Below are 19,078 nucleotides of genomic sequence, written 5' to 3'. Positions count from 1 at the left end.
ATGTGCACATCCGCGTCGTAAAATAGTAAAACAAAATCCAATAATACAAAACAACAACATTCATTTTAATACCTTACTCTCTTGTTTATAAGCCTATTTCAGCCGGATACTCGCTACATTTGGCTTCATTGTTTCCTTTTGACTCAAATTTCTGAATACTAAAAAAGAACTTGGACACAAAACGAATATAATTGCCTATAAAAAAAATAATTAACAAATAAACAGTAGGCCATACATTTCTTATATAGCGTATGTTTATAGCTTAAGTTTTACATTTATTTTATTGTTCATGGTTCTTTACAGTAGGTTAAATGTAATGATCTCATGCTTCCTTTGGGAGCTAAATGCAAACTCCCAGTCAAAAACACAAACCAAAAAAATCAGATATGGACAAAATATTAATTAAAATGTACAGCCTACGGGTCAAACCCTTCAAGATTATATATCACTGCCATTTTATCCTGTATTTGAAAAGAAACACCAGAAAATCCTTGGCATAGGCCTATATTATAGATCACTAATCAAACTTTCATCATATGGCTCAGTTTTACCACTGACAGAAGCTCTACATAACGTGTATTGTTTCGTATATATCAGTTACATTCATGTCTATTACGATATTTACAGTCTGTGCTGTTACGTCTCTGACGTAACCACAGACTGTAAAAACAACGTTACCGGTTTCTGTGACGTATTTTACGGGAAAGTCCAGACTTCTCACCACTCCAGCTGGAACATATCCATCCGCCAACTTAAGAAAAAGCAACCTAAGGAAAAATAAGTTTAAGTTGCATAAATCTAGAGAAGCAATGCGAAGATAACATTCACACAAACACAGTAATATTAAGGCTCTAGCCTACATAAACAATTTATATTTCTTACAAATTTTAGATTCTTAACCGTTTCAACTAGGCTACTAGAACCCAGAGGCAAAATTGTTTCAGGCAAATTATTTACGTAATTGTTTTTAACTCTGGCCTTGATTGAATCACTGATTGTGCAGTCCCTCATAAACAGTTGAAGGGACATTGTGTTCACCCCCAGAAACGTAAAGCCTGAGGGCTTGCAGTGACTAAATCCAAACAGCAGAGTGAACTAGAGACCCATAAAACACCATTTGAAGCTGTGTACTTTTCAGGGTTATGGAAAGTTTGAGGACTCACACACTAACCTTGAAAAGAATCCCAGAAAAGAACCAGAACAGATGACTGCAATGTTTGTCAACTGTTTTACTGCAAACTAATGACTCTCTGTGTGTGTGTGTGTGTGTGTGTGTGTGTGTGTGTGTGTGTGTGTGTGTGTGTGTGTGTGTGTGTGTGTGTGTGTGTGTGTGTGTGGGTCCACTTTACAGCTTTCTTCACACATTGAATAAGTCCACTAAAGAATGTTTTCGTTTCTTAACGTCTCAAACTTGTTAATTTGAATACTTTGAGGTGTGGAAAAACTGTTTCACTAATATCTTGTAAAATTTAAATACAAGAGGTCTATAAATGAACATGAATTGAGCTATTTGGCAGGACAATTTTAATAATTGTAATCTATTCTTATAACCACCATGTCATCCCTCAGGCTTCTTTATGACCCATTGATTTGATTTGATTGTTATGGTCACGAGGCGACCCATAATTAGGTGTTTTAATGAAATTACCACAAGCCAAATAAGCAGCCACCTGGAGGCAGTTTTAAAGTAACAGATCTACAGAAAAAAATCGCAAAATTGACACATTTAGTCTGCTGTGTGCTGCATGTGTACTTGGTGTACGCACGTACCTGAAATAGGGAGGAAATTAGGGGTTGTTTCCTTTTCTGAGGTTTTATGGATTTAAAAGTGTCTGCATGTCTTTGAAGCTATTGTATGGAAACAGCTGTAATCATGAAACATGCTTTCACATATGTAAAGGACAGACACTTATCCACATTCACACACCCACACACTCTGAATTGCGTCCTCAGTTTAATAAATACACCACATGAGGAGCCAGACTGAGGTCCCATTGTCCTTGTCATTAACTGACACCTACAACCAGCACCTCTGGCCCGCGCACTTACGCAGTTACCACAACAACAAGAATACTGAGCATTCTTTCTCCAGTTGCCCGGGTGATACAAATTATAGGGTGTGGGAGGGCTCACGGGAAGGCAGGATTCCGGAACGACCACAGGGACGCAGAAGAGAGGCGTTCAGGGACGCCCAGTGACGAACAAGGGCTTAGTTATACACACACACCACTCCCTGAAGTATGTGTGTGTTTATGAGCAACTTGCACAGATTCCCCCGGGACACATGTGCATGCCTGCCCTGCTATGATAATTACTGAGATCACACCGAAAATGTGTTTGCGCAGACTGCATGTGTGTGTAAATTTAAATGTTTGTGTGCACGAGCATATGTTAAGGGTGATCACATAAATGGTTAGGCACAATCAATACCTTGACCATATAAACCTATAAAAAGGGCTTCATGCTGTGTGCTGCTATGCACATATTAAAGGGGAATTCAAATATGGAAGCTGCGGTCAATTTTCTTTTGACATACTTTAGGATCTAAATGATGAGTAGATAGAAATGTTTGGACTTGCTGAAGTGGATTGCTTTAGCAAACATACTTAAAAGGCTGCATGCAACCTTATTCTTGCAGAACATTGAATTGCAAATCTACTGCGACTTTAATCAGTTAGGTGTTTTTTTTTGTGATTGTGTGTTGGACAAATTTTGTGTTGAGCTGAACTAAACAATCAAAACACCATGTTGCGGAATAGACAAACTAACTCACTGATTGAGGTAGAAGTAGACCAATAACTCTTGTGTTCAGCAAAGGTCAAATCATTTTTTTTTATGTAGTCTTGTAGCTTTAAATACAGCAATGTAAGCTAACAGCTGTTTCAGGTTAAGAAAAAAAAGAAAGAAATGTGCTTCAAGATGTATAAAGTGTTTAAAGGAGTTGCTCGTATTCAGTCCAGATCTCTCAAACACATGCCCAGTGGTTCCTTACCGAGCACACTTACTCGCACACAATCCAGCGAGGACACCAGGTCAAGGGCTCCAAAGCAAGGGCGTAGAAAAGAGGGAGCTGACTGGATCAAAAATAAAGTGAATGCACAGATAGCTGAGGAAGAGAGGCTGAGGGGGAATTGCTTTTTAGCAGCAGGGTCGGAGGGGTTGAATAATAATAGAAGGCCAATGAGATCTAAAGGATATTGACACAGAGACAGATGTGTGTGTGTGTATGTGGTGTGTGTGTGTGTGAGTGAGAGAGAGATAGAAAGAGACAGAAAGAGAGAGGAACAGATAAGGTAGCAGTTTTGTTTTTAAAGGAAGAAAGGAGGAGACAAACTGTGTGTGCTTAGAGCAGACTCTGTGACTTTCAATAATGGGAATAATAATAATAATAATAATAATAATAATAATGGGAACAGGAATAGTGTTTGTTGGGTGATAGAAGAGGAGCAGGCAGAGTGTTAATGCATTCAGTAGCTTGCCTAGAATAGTTTATCAATACATTCACAAGGTTGTCGTGTCGCCCTCACACACATATGGACAAACCCCTTCGATGTGATGATGACCATACAATCAATGTCCTTCACAGACATCATGTGATTACATAAAAACTGAGTGATGGTGGTGTAAGGACAGAAACAATTACTCACTGGAGACACACACAAAAGCAAGGCAACTTCAAGTCTCATGCGATGAGAAAACACACGCAAGGCCACGCACAGTAACACAATCACACACAGGAAGGCACCACAAAGCCAGCTGCGAAACACAAAAGAAAATCAACCTTGCCAATTAAAGGGGACACGTGTTGTTTCTTTTAAAAGGGAGGTAATGGGTTTTCGCTTTATCCTGTCTTTTTAAACCTTTGACTTTGAGAAGAGTCATGAACCATTTTGTTGATTTATTTCTTAGTTGTAAGAAATGTTTCACTCGTTCAGGGTGTACGTCTCACCCAATGACCTCTGGGTTTAGCTGTTCAGCTGACCCCGAATGGGACAAGCAGAAACCCAAGACAATGGATGGCTAGATAGATGGATGGAGGAAATGTTTCCTAATGTTTTCCTTATTTTCCTACAATACTTTTTAATGAGATGTAATGTTCATTCTTTATATTTCATAATATTCAGAGGACAGAGATGTTAAGCAGATAAAACATATTATGTATGTGTTTTGGCAACTGAGGATTAGTTTGCAGGACATAATCACTATGGTCACTAACGTGCATTGTTTTGCAGATGGGTTGGAAGACAAAGACACGGGGGAAGTCACACTCAAAGCTTTCCGTGTGTGCCAGTAAGCGGGGAAATTAGTTCCATGCCACATCCACACACAAATACTTTGCGTGTTTCTCCCGTCATGCCAATTCCTACCAAATGTAGAGGGAGAGGAAGAGAGTGAGGGAGGAAGGGATGGAAAGACCTTGCACGGAGTGAATGATGTCAATAACACACAATGCCTGAGGGGAGAGCGCTGGGTAATTGTTGTGTTTCTATGTGTGTGTGTGTGTGTGTGTGTGTGTGTGTGTGTGTGTGTGTGTGTGTGTGTGTGTGTGTGTGTGTGTGTGTGTGTGTGTGTTTCAGAGGATGCTTGCTTTACAGTTTCTTTTGCATTTGCCTGCCTTTTGTTTTTGTCCGCGGGTGGCAAGGGGACACACTCGGCAGCTCCTTCAGTCCTGCCCCCATGTCAGCGTGTGTTCTTGCATGTGTCTCTGCACATGTGTTTGTCTGTGAAATCCTGTGTGTGCCACTGAGACTGTGCGAGTCGGGCTGTGAGAGAACACGTTCATGTCTTTTCAGAGTGTGTGTCCTAGGAGTTTCATGGTGTATGAGCAGGACTGACTGACTTTTAGAGCAGCAATTAGAGGGATAATATTCTAAGTACATGTGTTTTAAATGCTATAAGACAAATAAAAGTTTTATTAGAAAAATGTAACACCATAATAATAATTCCAAACAAAACTTTATTGATTGTATTATGCCTGAGCAGGAGCAATAAGTGTTAAACACACATGGTCTATGGTTAATTACAGCCTCTCCCTCTTCTCCATCATCAGATTGACCTTCTGTTGGACATTGCTCACAGCGCCCTCCATCAGTCTGGGCAGTGTCAGCTCTCGCCCCTTTTCTCTACCTAACACACCACCACTATTACAGGACAAAGAACTCTTCCAAGTTTCTTCTCCGTCTCTGGCCCAGCCTCTGTCTTTGCCTGTGAATGCAAGGGAGGGTCCGAGTGTGTTTGGAGAGGTTGATGAGCGAGTGAGGGGGATCCTGGCTTGACTATAGAGATGGAAATTCTTGTTCCCTGGGGTAGTTTGTCTCTCCGTGGGGTCTGGAGTGCACCTGGAGGATCCATGATGAAACACCAGGGAACGCAGCCCAAGGAGCTCCTCTTGAGCTTGAGACAAAACAGCAGTCAGCTCCTCCCTCTCCTCACACTCCCGTCTTACGGTGTCTTGGAGTAACACCACCTGAGAAAGACAGTAGAACTAGATTGAGTATACCTCTGCAAGTCATGTTAGTTTAGTTGAGTTAAGGACAGAGCTGGAGTCAGGGTTTGTTTGGTTTAGCATACCATGAGACTGAACCTGGGGTAAACACAGGTTAAAAATCACACATACCAACACCTTTTGCACAATTTAGAATTTATTACTGTAAATATTATTTATCTTATTTTTACCTCATTTTATTTTATCTATTTTACCTTATCTTTTTACCTCATTTTGGTTGTATTGCACCGCGGGTCGGAGACAAACGCAATTTCGATTCCACTGTATGTCTGGCATATTTTGAAATTGACTGAAGTTGACTTTGACTTTGACCTCTTAAATCAGTTTGCGAACAGTTTGCGTTCTTAGAACAATAGAAGTGTAAAAACTCAAACAACAGCTTTATGAAAAGAAAGACAACCCAGTATTGAGCCAAGATTGCCAGGGTTTGTATTGTTGTGCCTGAACAAGACACAATAAATCAATTGAGAAGAAGATAAAAAGCTGAAGATAATGGTGATCATTATGGACAGCCTGCTGAAATGAATAAGCTGATAATTTAGAAAATAGACTCACATTAGGAGCCCTTGCATTGTTTTTCACAATCACAAAACACATCTTAAATTGCTGGTGCTATCCACTCAGAAATGAAGCTTCTCTCAATTACAACACTTACAATTACCAATTACATCTGATAAATACAAACTGCAGGCTTGACAGCCAGACCGGGAAAATAGAAGAAAAAAAAGGGTTCACTTTGAGTCCCCAGCCAAATTAACAGGGCTGCTCTTCCAAGACCCTTCCTTGCCTTCTTATCACTTTACATGTTTCCTACCAATATGGTGCACAACCATTAATACTGCTCACTGGCCCATTTAATTACAAACATGTGCCATTTAATGGTTCCCATCATTACGACCATCTGCTGTTTGATGACAGACACGTGTTGTATACATCTCAAAATGGTCAGGGTAACACATTTAAATAGTCAAATTCGACAGATACTATGTGGATGATTCAGGCATCCTCCTGTTGGCGTTGGCATCACACAAATCACAAGTCATTGGCTGCTGTGTTTCAACATGTTTAAACAACAGAAAATGTGGAAGATTAGTTTTGTACAGATCGTTTATCAGTTGGTGTAGTGGTGGTGTCATTTTTATTTAAACAATCAGGGCAAACCCCTTTACCATTACTATATTTGAAAAACATATAGTTACACATATAGTAAGTTGTAAATGTGTTAGTTGCAAAATCCTGCAGTTCATTGAGTGTCCACTTGAGGCTGGCTCCAGGAATACCTGAAGTCACATACACATAACAGGTAAAAAAGCTGTTTTTACAGCATAAACAAACATGTTTACAGCCTGGTACAACAAACAAAACAGGTCTGATTAGTTATTGTCATCACTGGCACACACTGTACAGGGGGGAATTTTTTAAATGGCTCTGTTCTGATTTTGAAAACAATATGCGTAATCCATAGTTAGGCGCGTAGCTGACATGATTGACAGGTGGGCGCAATTTAACAGTTCATCAGGAGGCTTAAAACCTGTCGTTAGGTTGACTGAAAGTTAGGCTGAGATTTCCAGCATGGCGGCGGCTGACATTGAGCTTCCGGAGTCCCCTGCCGTAACAGATGCCTGACGTTACTCAGGCTTCATCCATTAATATTTACAGTCTATGGTAGATAAAAGGGAAATTAGCTATTAAGAGATGAAAAACCTTTTTTGTACCCGGCTGTAAACAGTCTGATTCTGCTGTAAAGCTGGACATTAAAAAAATAAGGGGGATTTAGTTGCTTTAAAGACAAACTCAAGCGGCCACAATAGACCCTCAATTTATTTTTAGACTTCCATACATTACTTTTATTTCTAAGCCTAGAGGTTGCTGCCTGAACCCAATAAATGTTCACCATTTAAGTATGCTGGCTTCATTAGTTTTCAAGCACCAGCAGCCCCTAAACAATAACCTCTGGTTTCTTTGTGTAACATTGATACCTGCAGGTCTGCCGAAGACAAGTCCTGCGAAAGAAACGAAGCATCAAGGTAATGAGACTTTTCTCACTGTACATGAAGTGGATCTGCTCAAAGAAAGGACTTAGCAAAGTGTAAAAAATGTAATTTACTGTTGCCTTAAGGTGGTGCTGAAACTATAACCTAACACTGACATGTAGCTGTCCTTAGGCCTTCACTGACATCATGGGAAATGTATAGCAGATTGAACATTACATAAGAGTTACAAAATGTGCCTTTTATGACAGCATGGAATTTGGGTGCGTTGCCATGGCCATGTTTGTTCTGGTATAACCCCTGCTAATGGCTAAATATACCCCAATGTTTTAAGTTCAAACCAAAATGGTTCCAGTCCTGTTGGGCTCTAGGTTTGGTCACTATGGGTCTTTAGTAAGTTAATTATGAACGACAAATTTAGTAAATTTAAGTAAAAAATACTGTCTAGTCTACTTTGTAAATATTCAGTCTTACATTAATGTGATCAAAACTGCTGTTTGTTTCTATTGTTCAGAGTTTCTTTTAGAGTTGTCTCAAAAAATCCCATTCAATCCCTTGATTCAGTCCACCTTTAATTGGCAGAGGAATAAAGATAAACTATAAACCTGTAAAATAAGGTGATTGTTTGAGACCCTGCTGAATTAGCTCAGTATACCTGACCATTTTAGATTTTCCCTGTTTGCTGTCATGCAGAATAGTTAGTACAAATAATGACAGTTATCGTCAGTTAATATTGATGTGTCTTAAGTGTTAACACACGTGTATGTGTTAATAAGTCCTTATAAGCCACTATACCCATGTTTCATGTGCAGTGTGTCATGCTAAAATACCATTATGTAATTATTGTGAGAGTAGGTGTGACAGTTTGCACACGTTTTACCAGTTACTTAATGCATGAGGCTCCTTTTAGCCAGTTTAAATGCAGGCATGATTGTGTGTGTGTGTGTGTGTGTGTGTGTGTGTGTGTGTGTGTGTGTGTGTGTGTGTGTGTGTGTGTGTGTGTGTGTGTGTGTGTGTGTGCGCGTGTGTGCGCGTGTGTGCGCGTGTGTGTGCGCATGTGTGTGTGTGTGTGTGTGTGTGTGTGTGTGTGTGTGTGTGTGTGTGTGTGTGTGTGTGCGCATGTGTATGAGTGTGTGTGCGTGCGTGTGTGTGCGTGTGTGTGTGTGTGTGTGTGTGTGTGTGTGTGTGTGCGTGTGTGTGTGTGTGTGTGTGTGTGTGTGTGTGTGTGTGTGAGAGTTGATGATGTGCATGCTAGTCTAGCTGTAGAGGCAGACAGCCTTGATTAGGGGCTCCTAGTGAGAGCAGGATTACAGGGCGAGTAGATGGAAGTCACACGCAGACCCACAGGGCCCCTGCTTTTAATCTAACTCTGTAAACCACATTCCACCAGCAACACGGAGGCCCCTCCCCAGCACACACTCACTGACACACACACGGACATACACACACACACACGAATGCAGTCTCGCTCACACGCACACACACACACACACACACACACACACACACACACACACACACACACACACACATTTTTCATCTTGCATGTGTTGTGTGTTCTATGTTACCTCAGTGTCATTAGCAGAAGGTCATTGGTCAGGCTTCTTTTCTTCTAGACACAATTACCTTTTCCTTTTGTCTAGGTCCATCTTTAACAAAGCAAGAGAGGGAGGGGAGGAGATGAGAGGGGAGTGGAGAATGAGGGAGTTAAGGAGAGAAAGGGAGTGAGAGATAGAGAGAGAGAGAGAGAGAGAGAGCGAGAGAGCAGAAAGAAAACTAACACAGAAAAAAAGAACGTGAGGGAAAGAGTTTTGTTGCAGAGAGAGAAAAACAAATCAAATCAGTAAGAGAGGAGACAGATTGAGACTGAATGGGGCTCTAAAAGAGGAAGTTAGGAGGTGTCGATATTTCACCAACTACATCGATGTACTGTGTTAACCACTGAAAGGCAGTGCTTGTACAAGATTATACTCATTTATATACTTCCCTTTTTCTTGTCCAGAGACTTTGAATACTGCAAAAATCTGCAAAGCCATTGTTATATATTTCTTACATACATTAATAATAATAAAAAAAAAAAAAAAGAGAAACTGTGCTGTCCAAAATGTTAACAAAGCTGGATTCTGTGTATAATGACAAAAAGGGGACTTATATTTAGGTTAAGACTGCACACTCCAAGATTAATATACACAGGGAAACACTTCACATTTCAGCTAGTAAAGATTCTTGTTTTGTTTTTGTTTAGGCAATATTAAAAAAAAGACTTATGACCTTATTTTTTCTAAATGACTAAAAAGCTAGTTTCTCCTGAAATGTGTTGTTGCATTGAGATATCTTAAAAACTGACATGGTGAAAGCTCACTCACACTACAACCGTATCTTGGCAACAGAGCGTTATCACAAGGTCATGATCAAAAGCTAATTATCTCCCCTTCTTGTAGTTCTCAAACGTGCAGAGATCAATAAAAGTTTCATGAAGATAAAAGATCAAACTGATAGAAGATAGATGGTTGATGAATATGGAAGAACTGAGAGAGATCATTACAATTGAAGAACACAGTCAAAGGCTAGCAATTCAATAAGAAAGATCAAGAAGAAACAGAGGTCATCTAGAAGGATCATATTGATTAATTCACTTTTAAACTACACAGTGCAAAAAAGAAGGGCCTATTAAATAAGATGAGAAAGAAAAGACACAAATGTTGGTGGCGGGGGGGAGAGCTTCTGTGCCAAAGGTCCATGGATGACACAAAAGAGCACGTCAGCTGTGAAATTGGCATCAGGGCACCTTGAACTGGTCAAAGCTATCTAAACAGGCTCTCTGTGAGGGACGAGACTGTGGAGGAGGAGGAGGAAAGGGAGGACTGTTTGACTACAACAGCAACAAAGATGAACAGGAGGAGAGGAGGTGAAGAAACAGTGACAATAGAGAGACCTGATTTCAGCTAGTTTGGCCTAAGAAAGGATGGTAAACCCAACGTGAATGATACGTTTTCTGTGATATTGATTGATATGTATATTACTAAACCACACAGATAAATGAACCTCCAGCTTTAAAAGTAATTGTTTGGTCGTTAACAGCCTTCAACGAATCATGTGGCAGACAAACATGGACAGTATCGTCACTTTTGGGCAGCATGTGAACAACAACTGCAACAATTGTTCAGGGTGAAATTCAAAATCTGCAAAAGAAGCATCTGACTCCTCTAGTAATGGTTTTTAGTTTAAAGGTCACATGTTTTCCTTTTTTTCTTTTTTCAAAAAGTTTAAATAAGCCTCAGAGATCCCCAAAACAAAACATCAATCTCTATAGGACACAGGAAACACAGTAATTAGCATTAATGTTAACTAGTCAAGTACTTGCCATTAGATTTGCCATATTGACTGTGTGAGACTGTTATGTTATATGACAATGAATGAACACCGCTCTGAATATGAAACTGAAAATGTCCTATTACAAATGTCAAATATGATTCTAAATTTTGTAGTTGTGTGGTTTGTTTTTCTGTTGAAAATTACAAATCAAATTGATTGATTGATTGATTAAATTTATTTCAGACATATCAAATAAAATCAAACATATCAAAAATACAAAACAAAATGAAAAGCACGAAAATACAATAAACAAAAAACAATGTTCAAATAATTTCAAAAAAAAAAAGAAAGAGAAAAAGAAAATTACATATATTCAATTGATATGCCTGAAAAGGAGTAGGAAGGAGTATAAAACGTATTTAATCCTACCCCTTTTCCACAGCTCAATAATTAATATTTATTAAATTAAATTCCTGTGTTCCTTATAAGCGCTATATATACAATCTATCTATATACAATTTGCTATACTATTATTATTTATATATTTTTTTTCCTTCTTAAAGCTCTCCCTCATCCCTGTACCTTTTGAAAATCATTGATTTGTACATGTTTTTAAACTGGATCATGTTTGGACAATGCTTTAGCTCCGTGCTCATACCATTCCACAGTTTCACACCACCAATTGAAATGCATTGACTTTTTAAAGTCGTTCGAACAGCTAGCATCTTAAAATTTAACTTTTCCCTCAAATTATAACCCCCCTCTCTGTCAAAAAATATTAATAATATAATATAATATCATATTTTGAATATTACCTGGTAGCAGTTTGTTTCTTGCTTTGAACATGATTTGTGCCACTTGATAGTCAACCAGGTCAATGAACTTTATAGTACGGTAATGTAAAAACAGCAGGTTGGTGTGATCATAATATCCTGCTTTATTGATTGTTCTTATGGCTCGTTTTTGAAGTGTGACTAGTGGTAGCAGTGAGCTTTTGTAAGTGGTCCCCCAGACCTCCACACAGTAATTTAAATAAGGTACGATCATTGAACAGTAGAGAATATGCAATGATTTGTGATCCAATATATGCTTTGCTTTACATAGGACTGAGATGCTACGTGACAGTTTAGATTTAACATGTTTTATGTGAGGTTTCCAGCAGAGCTTGTGGTGGTTCCAACAAGGTTAAAACTGACGATATTCAAAGGAACAATTTGTTCCGTGTGGTCGACTGTTATCCACAGAAAGAAGCACAACACCAAAGAGAGAGGATGAGGGTCTGAAATCATTATAGCTAAATGTGATTATCTTGCCTGTTAACATAAAATTACTTTGAGTGACGTTAGATAGATTTTCATAGCTGATGGTGAAAGCTGAACAACAAAGACAACACCTACTATGATCCTGTCCATAACAACTTCATCAAACTGTCTTTTGTTAAAATCTGATCGAGACAAGAAAGACTTGCCTGAAAAAAATATCTGGACAGTTTCAAAGTGACAACAATACGTTTCCTCTTTCTAAAACAGATGAAAGCCAAATAAAAGGACATAAATAAAGAAGGAAAGTTGGACATGATGGAGGTAAAGGTGTTTGTTCATGCAGGATTTTTTTGTGTTCATGAATGTGACTGTGTGTTTGACAGCTGAGATGTGCGACTACTTTCCTAAAGACAATGTTAACATCCAAACACAGACTTATACACATGACATACACATCAAATGGATACTCTTCTTCCTGTACTCTATTTGTTCTTGTTCATTATATTAGGTTCCTTCCCTCTCTTTCATTTACTTGTTCACACACTCACACACACAGCACACGTACACATACAGAGTTGCCTTCCTTCCTTCAGGCTCTTCATATGTACACCCCTTCCTGCCTCCCCTATGCACTGCCTCCCTCTTTTCATTTTTGTGTCACTTTTTAATTCAGCTCCATTTGAAAGGTGCTGGCACAGAAACCCATCACTGCACACTCTGCTGCCAAAGCAAATATGAACTGTGTGTGCCACCATCTCTCTCTCTCTCTCTCCATTAAAACTCTTCTTGCTGTGACCACACTCACTACATTACTTTTTTGAGAACTGTTGGCAGAAAAACCCACACGTAAAACAGATCAATCAATTGCAAATCTGTCTTTTGACATCCCCTTCTCTCTTTTGAGATGCAGAAACATTAGCAGCACACGTGCACACACTCTCACCTCTTCTTGTAGTTCAGCATTCTTCCAAGTCATCAGCTGTAATTCAGCTTTAGCTTGGCTCAGCTGAGATGCCTCTTGCTGAAGCTCCTGGTGTATCTCCTCCTCTCTTCTCCTCCTCTCCTGCTGCAGCTTATCTTGTAGTTTCTGCAGCTCTTTCTCTCTCTCTTCCAGCTGAAGAAGCAGACAAAATAGATTCCAATTTGGGAATATTTACTCATGTAAAAAGGTGAGCGATAAAACCTGATGTTGGGTCCATTATGGATATTATGAAGGCTTGCACATAGCATTACACAACATATCATGGTATCATGGAAAAAAATCAAGACCACCAAAGTTTTTATGTGATTTTTTAATTAAAATCAAATTTTGTTTTCACAAGCAATAACTGTTTGGTGAGTTATGCCTGAGAGTGTAACTGGTTTCCAGTTCAGGAAGCTCAAAGGACTGGTTTGGTTTAGGGGTGGCTGTGGCTCAGTGGTAGAGTATAGGTCGTCTCTCAACCTGAGGGTCAGGGGTTCAATCCAAAGCTCCTGCAGCAAAACATGTCCATACTTAACACTTAGCTTGAAGTGTATGCATGTGTATGAATGAAAGAATGAATGGATTAGTTAATACTGATGGTCTCTCTACATAGCAGCATCTACCATCAGTGTGTGAATGGGTGTGACCTGCAGTATAAAAGCACTTTGAGTGATCAGAAGATAAGAAAAGCGCTATACAAGCTCATTTAAGCTAATAGCGTGCTAGCAAGAGTCAGAGTCAACAACACTGTGCATGGTTAATAATGAATACTCAGTTATACCATAAATACTAAATAGATTTCCACTGTAAGGAATGAACTCACATAATGCAGCCATTTCGTACCACACCATGGTTTAATGAAATTTAACTGCCAAGGCTTTTGGTAAAATTATGTTAAATAAATTGCACCGACTCAACCAAATGTTTTGCAAAGACTGCAGGAAATCAACAGGACTTTAATGTCTCTAATTCTGCATCATATTGCACACTTTGCTACCTTGTCTGGGTGTTGTACAGGACGTGTGCAGTGAGGAAGTTTGTATTGCAAGACACATTAGGAACTGATTATATCGAAATTCTCAGTTTTACTTTGGAAATTCCTTTACTGTCACTACGTGTTATATCAGTATTCAGTCTATTGAAATGTTCTCTTCTTTTGGTTGTTACTCAATCCGTAAGTTTTAGTGCTGTTGGCAGAGCCAAGCATGGTGTAGGTTACAATGGAAAACCATTTCACCTTCTGTTTTATTGTTTTCTATTGTCTCATAGTCTGATGCAGAGATCTCTCTATCTCTAAGTCTCTCTCAGTACTTCCTCAAAGAGACTCATCACAGCGTCATCCACACTGTCTGCATGTCTGTCACAAGTCTCTACAGTGTGTGTTCATAATGGTGATTCAAACCATGCAGAGGGCATGAAAGGGAATTAATCACACATATTCAGACATGCAAACAGTACCACAGACTGTTAAGAAATGCACTAAGCACAGTAACAAAGAGGGAACTCCTGCTCTTAAACTCCTGGAAGGCATAGAGAGAAAACAGACAGACTGACTATAAATGTGGAGGGAAGTAAATCAACCGACACAGTGAAGACAGAAGGCAAGAACAAAAAGTTACCAAAGAGGACAATCTGCAACAAATCTTGCAATTTATTCAGATATTTTCACAAAGTATAATGAATAAAAGATGTGAAAAGAGGGGGGGGGGCAGGAAAGCTGACGAGGGGATGTAGAGATTTGACATTGATGTATTTTTGAAGCGATAACTTCTGATGTTTTTATTGTTTTTCTTTTTTTTTTATTTGCATCACCAGGAACTCACCTTCAGCTGAAGCTGTGTGTTGTCTTGCTGAAGCTGCAGATGCAGAAGTTGGTTCTTTTCCCTGTCAATTGTCAGCTCTAACTCCACCTCCCTGCGAAGATCCTCCGCCTGCTCCCTCAGGTGCAATGCATTCTGGGTTCTCTGCTCATCCAGGGAAGAAGCCAACTTTAAAATAAAAGACAAATACCATAACCACATTAAAGGGGACATAGTATTTTACAGTGTTTTTGAACATATATTTGGGTAACCTGAGTGTCTACCGACCCACAAAATATGAAATAAACCATCCAGTCCTTTGTAGGGTTGCAAAATTCTGGGAATTTTCAAAGTTGGAAACTTTCCATGGGAATTAACAAGAATTTATGGGAATAAACTGGAATAAACCGGGAATTTACAAAATTGAAGGTTGGTCCTTAACAGGGAACTTAAATATAGTTGGGGAAATATATTTTAGCATAATCTTGACTAAAACAACCAGATTTCATGCAAGTACACGAGTATCGATGCTATTCCTCAATCACATGCACATAGCACACTGCTTACTGCAGGGCTATTGATGCATCGCCCCCTACATACACTGTGCATTTCTCCACCACATGCACAGATGATTTCTAGAACCCTGGACCACACTTTTGTGTGCACAAGACTATTGAAGCCACACATTTTAGCCGTTGGACTTCATAAAGTGAAGTAAGTTTTGATGATATTATGGGGTAATATATTTTTTTTAAATTGATGTATGGTATTCATACATCAAATGGAATTTTTCCAAAATTCCCCAGCTTAAACTTTCCACCCCATTGCAACCCTAGTCCTTTGTTTGTGGTCTGCATAAGTCTTATAACACTGAGCATAAAAATGCTCAGTTTCGAATTTGCTCAACTTGTGATGTCACAAGTTGGATTCTGGTAAAACCCTCCCTTAACCTGATATCTCCACCCATGGACCCCCCACCCCCGCCCATCCTGGAACAAAACTTTTGCACAGGTATGCCATTTTTATTCTCGCTACAGAGGAGTGATGTCTACCGGGAAAACTCACAGCACAGATGTTTCATTTAGACCACAGGGGACTGTTTGAAAAGGTGGAAAAGGGGTATAATATGTCCTCTTGTGTCTTCATTCTCACACAAAATAATGACGACCCTTTTCAACATGGGACATTCAACATTTAAAACAGAGAATATGAGCAAAAAACATCTTCTTTTGTGTTTTACGAAACATTATTGTGATATGGTGAAGTGCGTGATGAAAACTGAAAGCTATTTCAGTCTAGCCCACATCCTAAGTCCTGTCTCAGAGTCTCGCATGAAGTGTTGATTTTTCATGATATAAACAGGAAGGAGGAAGGCCACACAAAGCTGTATTCCAAAGTTTAATAAGTAGCACAGAGGCATACACAAGGAGACATCAGTGGTCTATCAAACTGTTGGACACAAAACACTCCGGCTAAACTGTTAATGCATCCAATGATAGTTTTTAGTATGGGAAAGTTTATGAAAAGATCTGATATTGCACTTTAACCCTGCTTCTGTAAACACACTTCTCAGAAATGACGTCATACCCACAGTCTCAAACCTCTAAAAGACACTTTTGATAAACGTGTTTTTGTTCCAGGCTGCTTCAAATATATAATTTCTGGTGAAGGCTCTAAATAGAAACACTGTCTTAACCCCTTTCATGATATACGACAGGGACTTTGGTAATGAAAAGCTTTGTTACGGTGCGTGACAATGACAGCAGCCTGACTGACTTTGTCAACAAACTGTGACTGTCCAAATTTGAATTGCTGTAACTGTAGGGGCAAAGTGACATGTAATTACTTTTTAGTCAGTCTTGGTCGAGTGTACCTTGCTTTCTTGGAGATCGGACAAAGTCAGCGTCAGTGTCCTGGGCTCTGTTCATAGTGGCTCTGATTGTGTTTATCTGAGTGTGCGGCTGTGTGCATTTATGCGTGCGAGTGAAAAAAGAGAAACAGTGGATGAGGGCGTCAGGAAAAAAAAGAGGGACTGGCGTGTGAAAATGTGTGTGATGGAGCCTGTGTGTGCGTATGTGTTATGCTTGTGGTTTGCGAGACTGTATGAAAGACTAAGATCGCGTGTGTTGGATCAAATAAGAAAACACCACTTCCTTTTTGCTTGGTGAATGTACGTGTGAGGAGCATGGATGGTGACCGTGTGTATATCCTTTTCTGTGTAAGTGTGGGTGTGTGTGTGTGTGTGCGTGTGTGTGTGTGTGTGTGTGTGTGGATACACAGCTGTTGTTTGTATTTAAAAAGACCACTTCCTTTCCCTATGTAAAAGCCCATGTGAGGTCAGGAAGCCCATTATGCACAATAAGCTAAAATGACTTCTGTATGTGTGTGAGCCATCCTAGTGCATGCATGTGCAATATATCCTCATTAATTATTTAGCATATACTGAATGTGACCGTTTATATCTAGAGTATGTTTTGGTTCTTAGGGGGATTAAGAGTAGGGTACTTAAATAGAATGACAAATAAATCTGTTTCTTTTCAATCACTTTGATCAGAAATCTGATGACACAGTGAGTTTCCCATTTGTGGGGTTAAGTCAGTGGATAAGATCAAGAAACTATAAAGTTAAAGATACCTAATAAGAACTGTTTTTTGAGATTTTGCATTGGCCCGTGAAACCCCAGAATCTGGACCTAGTGTAGCCTACAAAGAAGATGGTTCAACATCGGATGGATCTTTTTGTTCTTCTGAGTCAAACCATGAAAATGGAAAAGGCATAATTTCTAATATATAGAATTGGAAAATGCAAAATAAAATATTATTTAAAAAATAATAATATATAGAATTATTTTCTTTATATTACAAAGAATGTTGTGAGTATAATTTAATTTGTTTTATATGAGAAATCCAAAGTTCTCTAGTCTAGTCTAGGATTTTACTTCATTTACTAATATTTAGTTAAAGAGACTCCGTTTAATTATTTTAACGAATAAATTAATAATTACAACCTGACAACTGAAGAAAGAGACCTCCACCTTAAAAATAATGTTTGGCTCTTAAAATGTAAAACAAGAAATAATCCTAAAGCAAAGCAAAGATACTTTTTCATACACTTAAATTAATTTGGAAAAAAAGTTTAACTTGTGAAAATTACGATTCAACTATATTTGATACAAAGAGTTCTTTCTTTCTTTTCTGGTAAAAGTTCCTCTTTGTTGTGATGTTTGACTAAACCTCAGTGACTCTTGCCGCCAGACAGTCAGACGGTGTAAGAGACACATTGCTACACTGTCTGACTAATAAAAGACAGATTGGTTTGTGCCTCTGTGTGTGTTTGTGTGTGGATTCAGTTTATCTGGTGTCAACAGACCGGTGGTCTCAAAGCCTTATAATCTTCACCACATCGTGTGCGTCAGGATCCTCCCTCTTAAACTCCTCTGAACTGTGACAATGGCCTGGATGCCATCCTAACCCTTCATTTAATTCAACAGACTGAATCTAAATGTCTTCTAGTCGTAAAATGATACATCACAGTCACTTAAGATCATAGGGAATGTTTTGATTCGTTATGTATAGACCAAATAACCACTATCATGTTGCACAAAAGACATTTAGATTACTCTGGTAAAACACCTAAATCAGCTTTTGTACCAAATACCATTATTAAAGACTATCTGCTGACACTGAGTGTTTACTTAATATCATATTTATAATTGTCTAGATAATTCAAAGACACAGTAATGTCCTTGTAATGCTGGACTAATTCAACATTAGCTAATATGCTGATTTATTTGGACAGCTTTAAAGGAACATAATGGGGCATTTTGGCAAACATGCTTGAAATAGACTTAGGTTCATATGAGGTAATCTTTGTCCGTTTGTTTGATTGGTGCAGTCGATGTCTGATCAGTAGCAACAGGGTTGTTGTGTTGGTGAAGAAATACCTTGAGAGCTGTTTCCTTTCTGTAGTATTCCTCCATCTGTTTCAGTTCCTTTTCATGGGACTGTATCAAAATGTGCCTGTTAACACAGACATGAACAAGGAACACAGAGACTATGTTAATTAGGGTAACACGCAAACAGGCTGAAGCATTCAGTCGATCAGATGTTGTTTTCTAATGATAGAACTGTATGTATAATGTTGAATTTCCTCTGGACTACTGCACATTTAAAACCAAGACTTAATCTAAATACCTCACAACATTAAGCATCTGTCAAGTGTAATGAGAAGATAAATCAGGT

The 19,078-nt window shown here is 38.9% G+C and overlaps 1 protein-coding gene across 1 annotated transcript in view; it reads right to left on the bottom strand.

Annotated features, from left to right (window-relative positions):
* Positions 1-4,937: 4,937 nt before the first annotated feature.
* The window catches only part of lekr1 (leucine, glutamate and lysine rich 1), a 73,883-nt gene continuing 59,742 nt past the window's right edge, over positions 4,938-19,078 (bottom strand). The window contains exons 8-11 of the mRNA XM_061046239.1: positions 18,781-18,856; positions 14,862-15,026; positions 13,018-13,188; positions 4,938-5,467 (exon numbers count right to left, since the gene is read on the bottom strand). Coding sequence (XP_060902222.1) covers positions 5,021-5,467; positions 13,018-13,188; positions 14,862-15,026; positions 18,781-18,856 — 859 coding nt within the window. The 3' untranslated portion in view covers positions 4,938-5,020. The remainder of the gene's footprint in view (positions 5,468-13,017; positions 13,189-14,861; positions 15,027-18,780; positions 18,857-19,078) is intronic.

The sequence above is a fragment of the Labrus mixtus genome, chromosome 9, assembly GCF_963584025.1.
Source record: "Labrus mixtus chromosome 9, fLabMix1.1, whole genome shotgun sequence".
Classification (NCBI taxonomy): Eukaryota; Metazoa; Chordata; class Actinopteri; order Labriformes; family Labridae; genus Labrus; species Labrus mixtus.
Note: the sequence above shows the minus strand (reverse complement) of the source record. Positions and strands in the feature narration are given on the sequence as shown.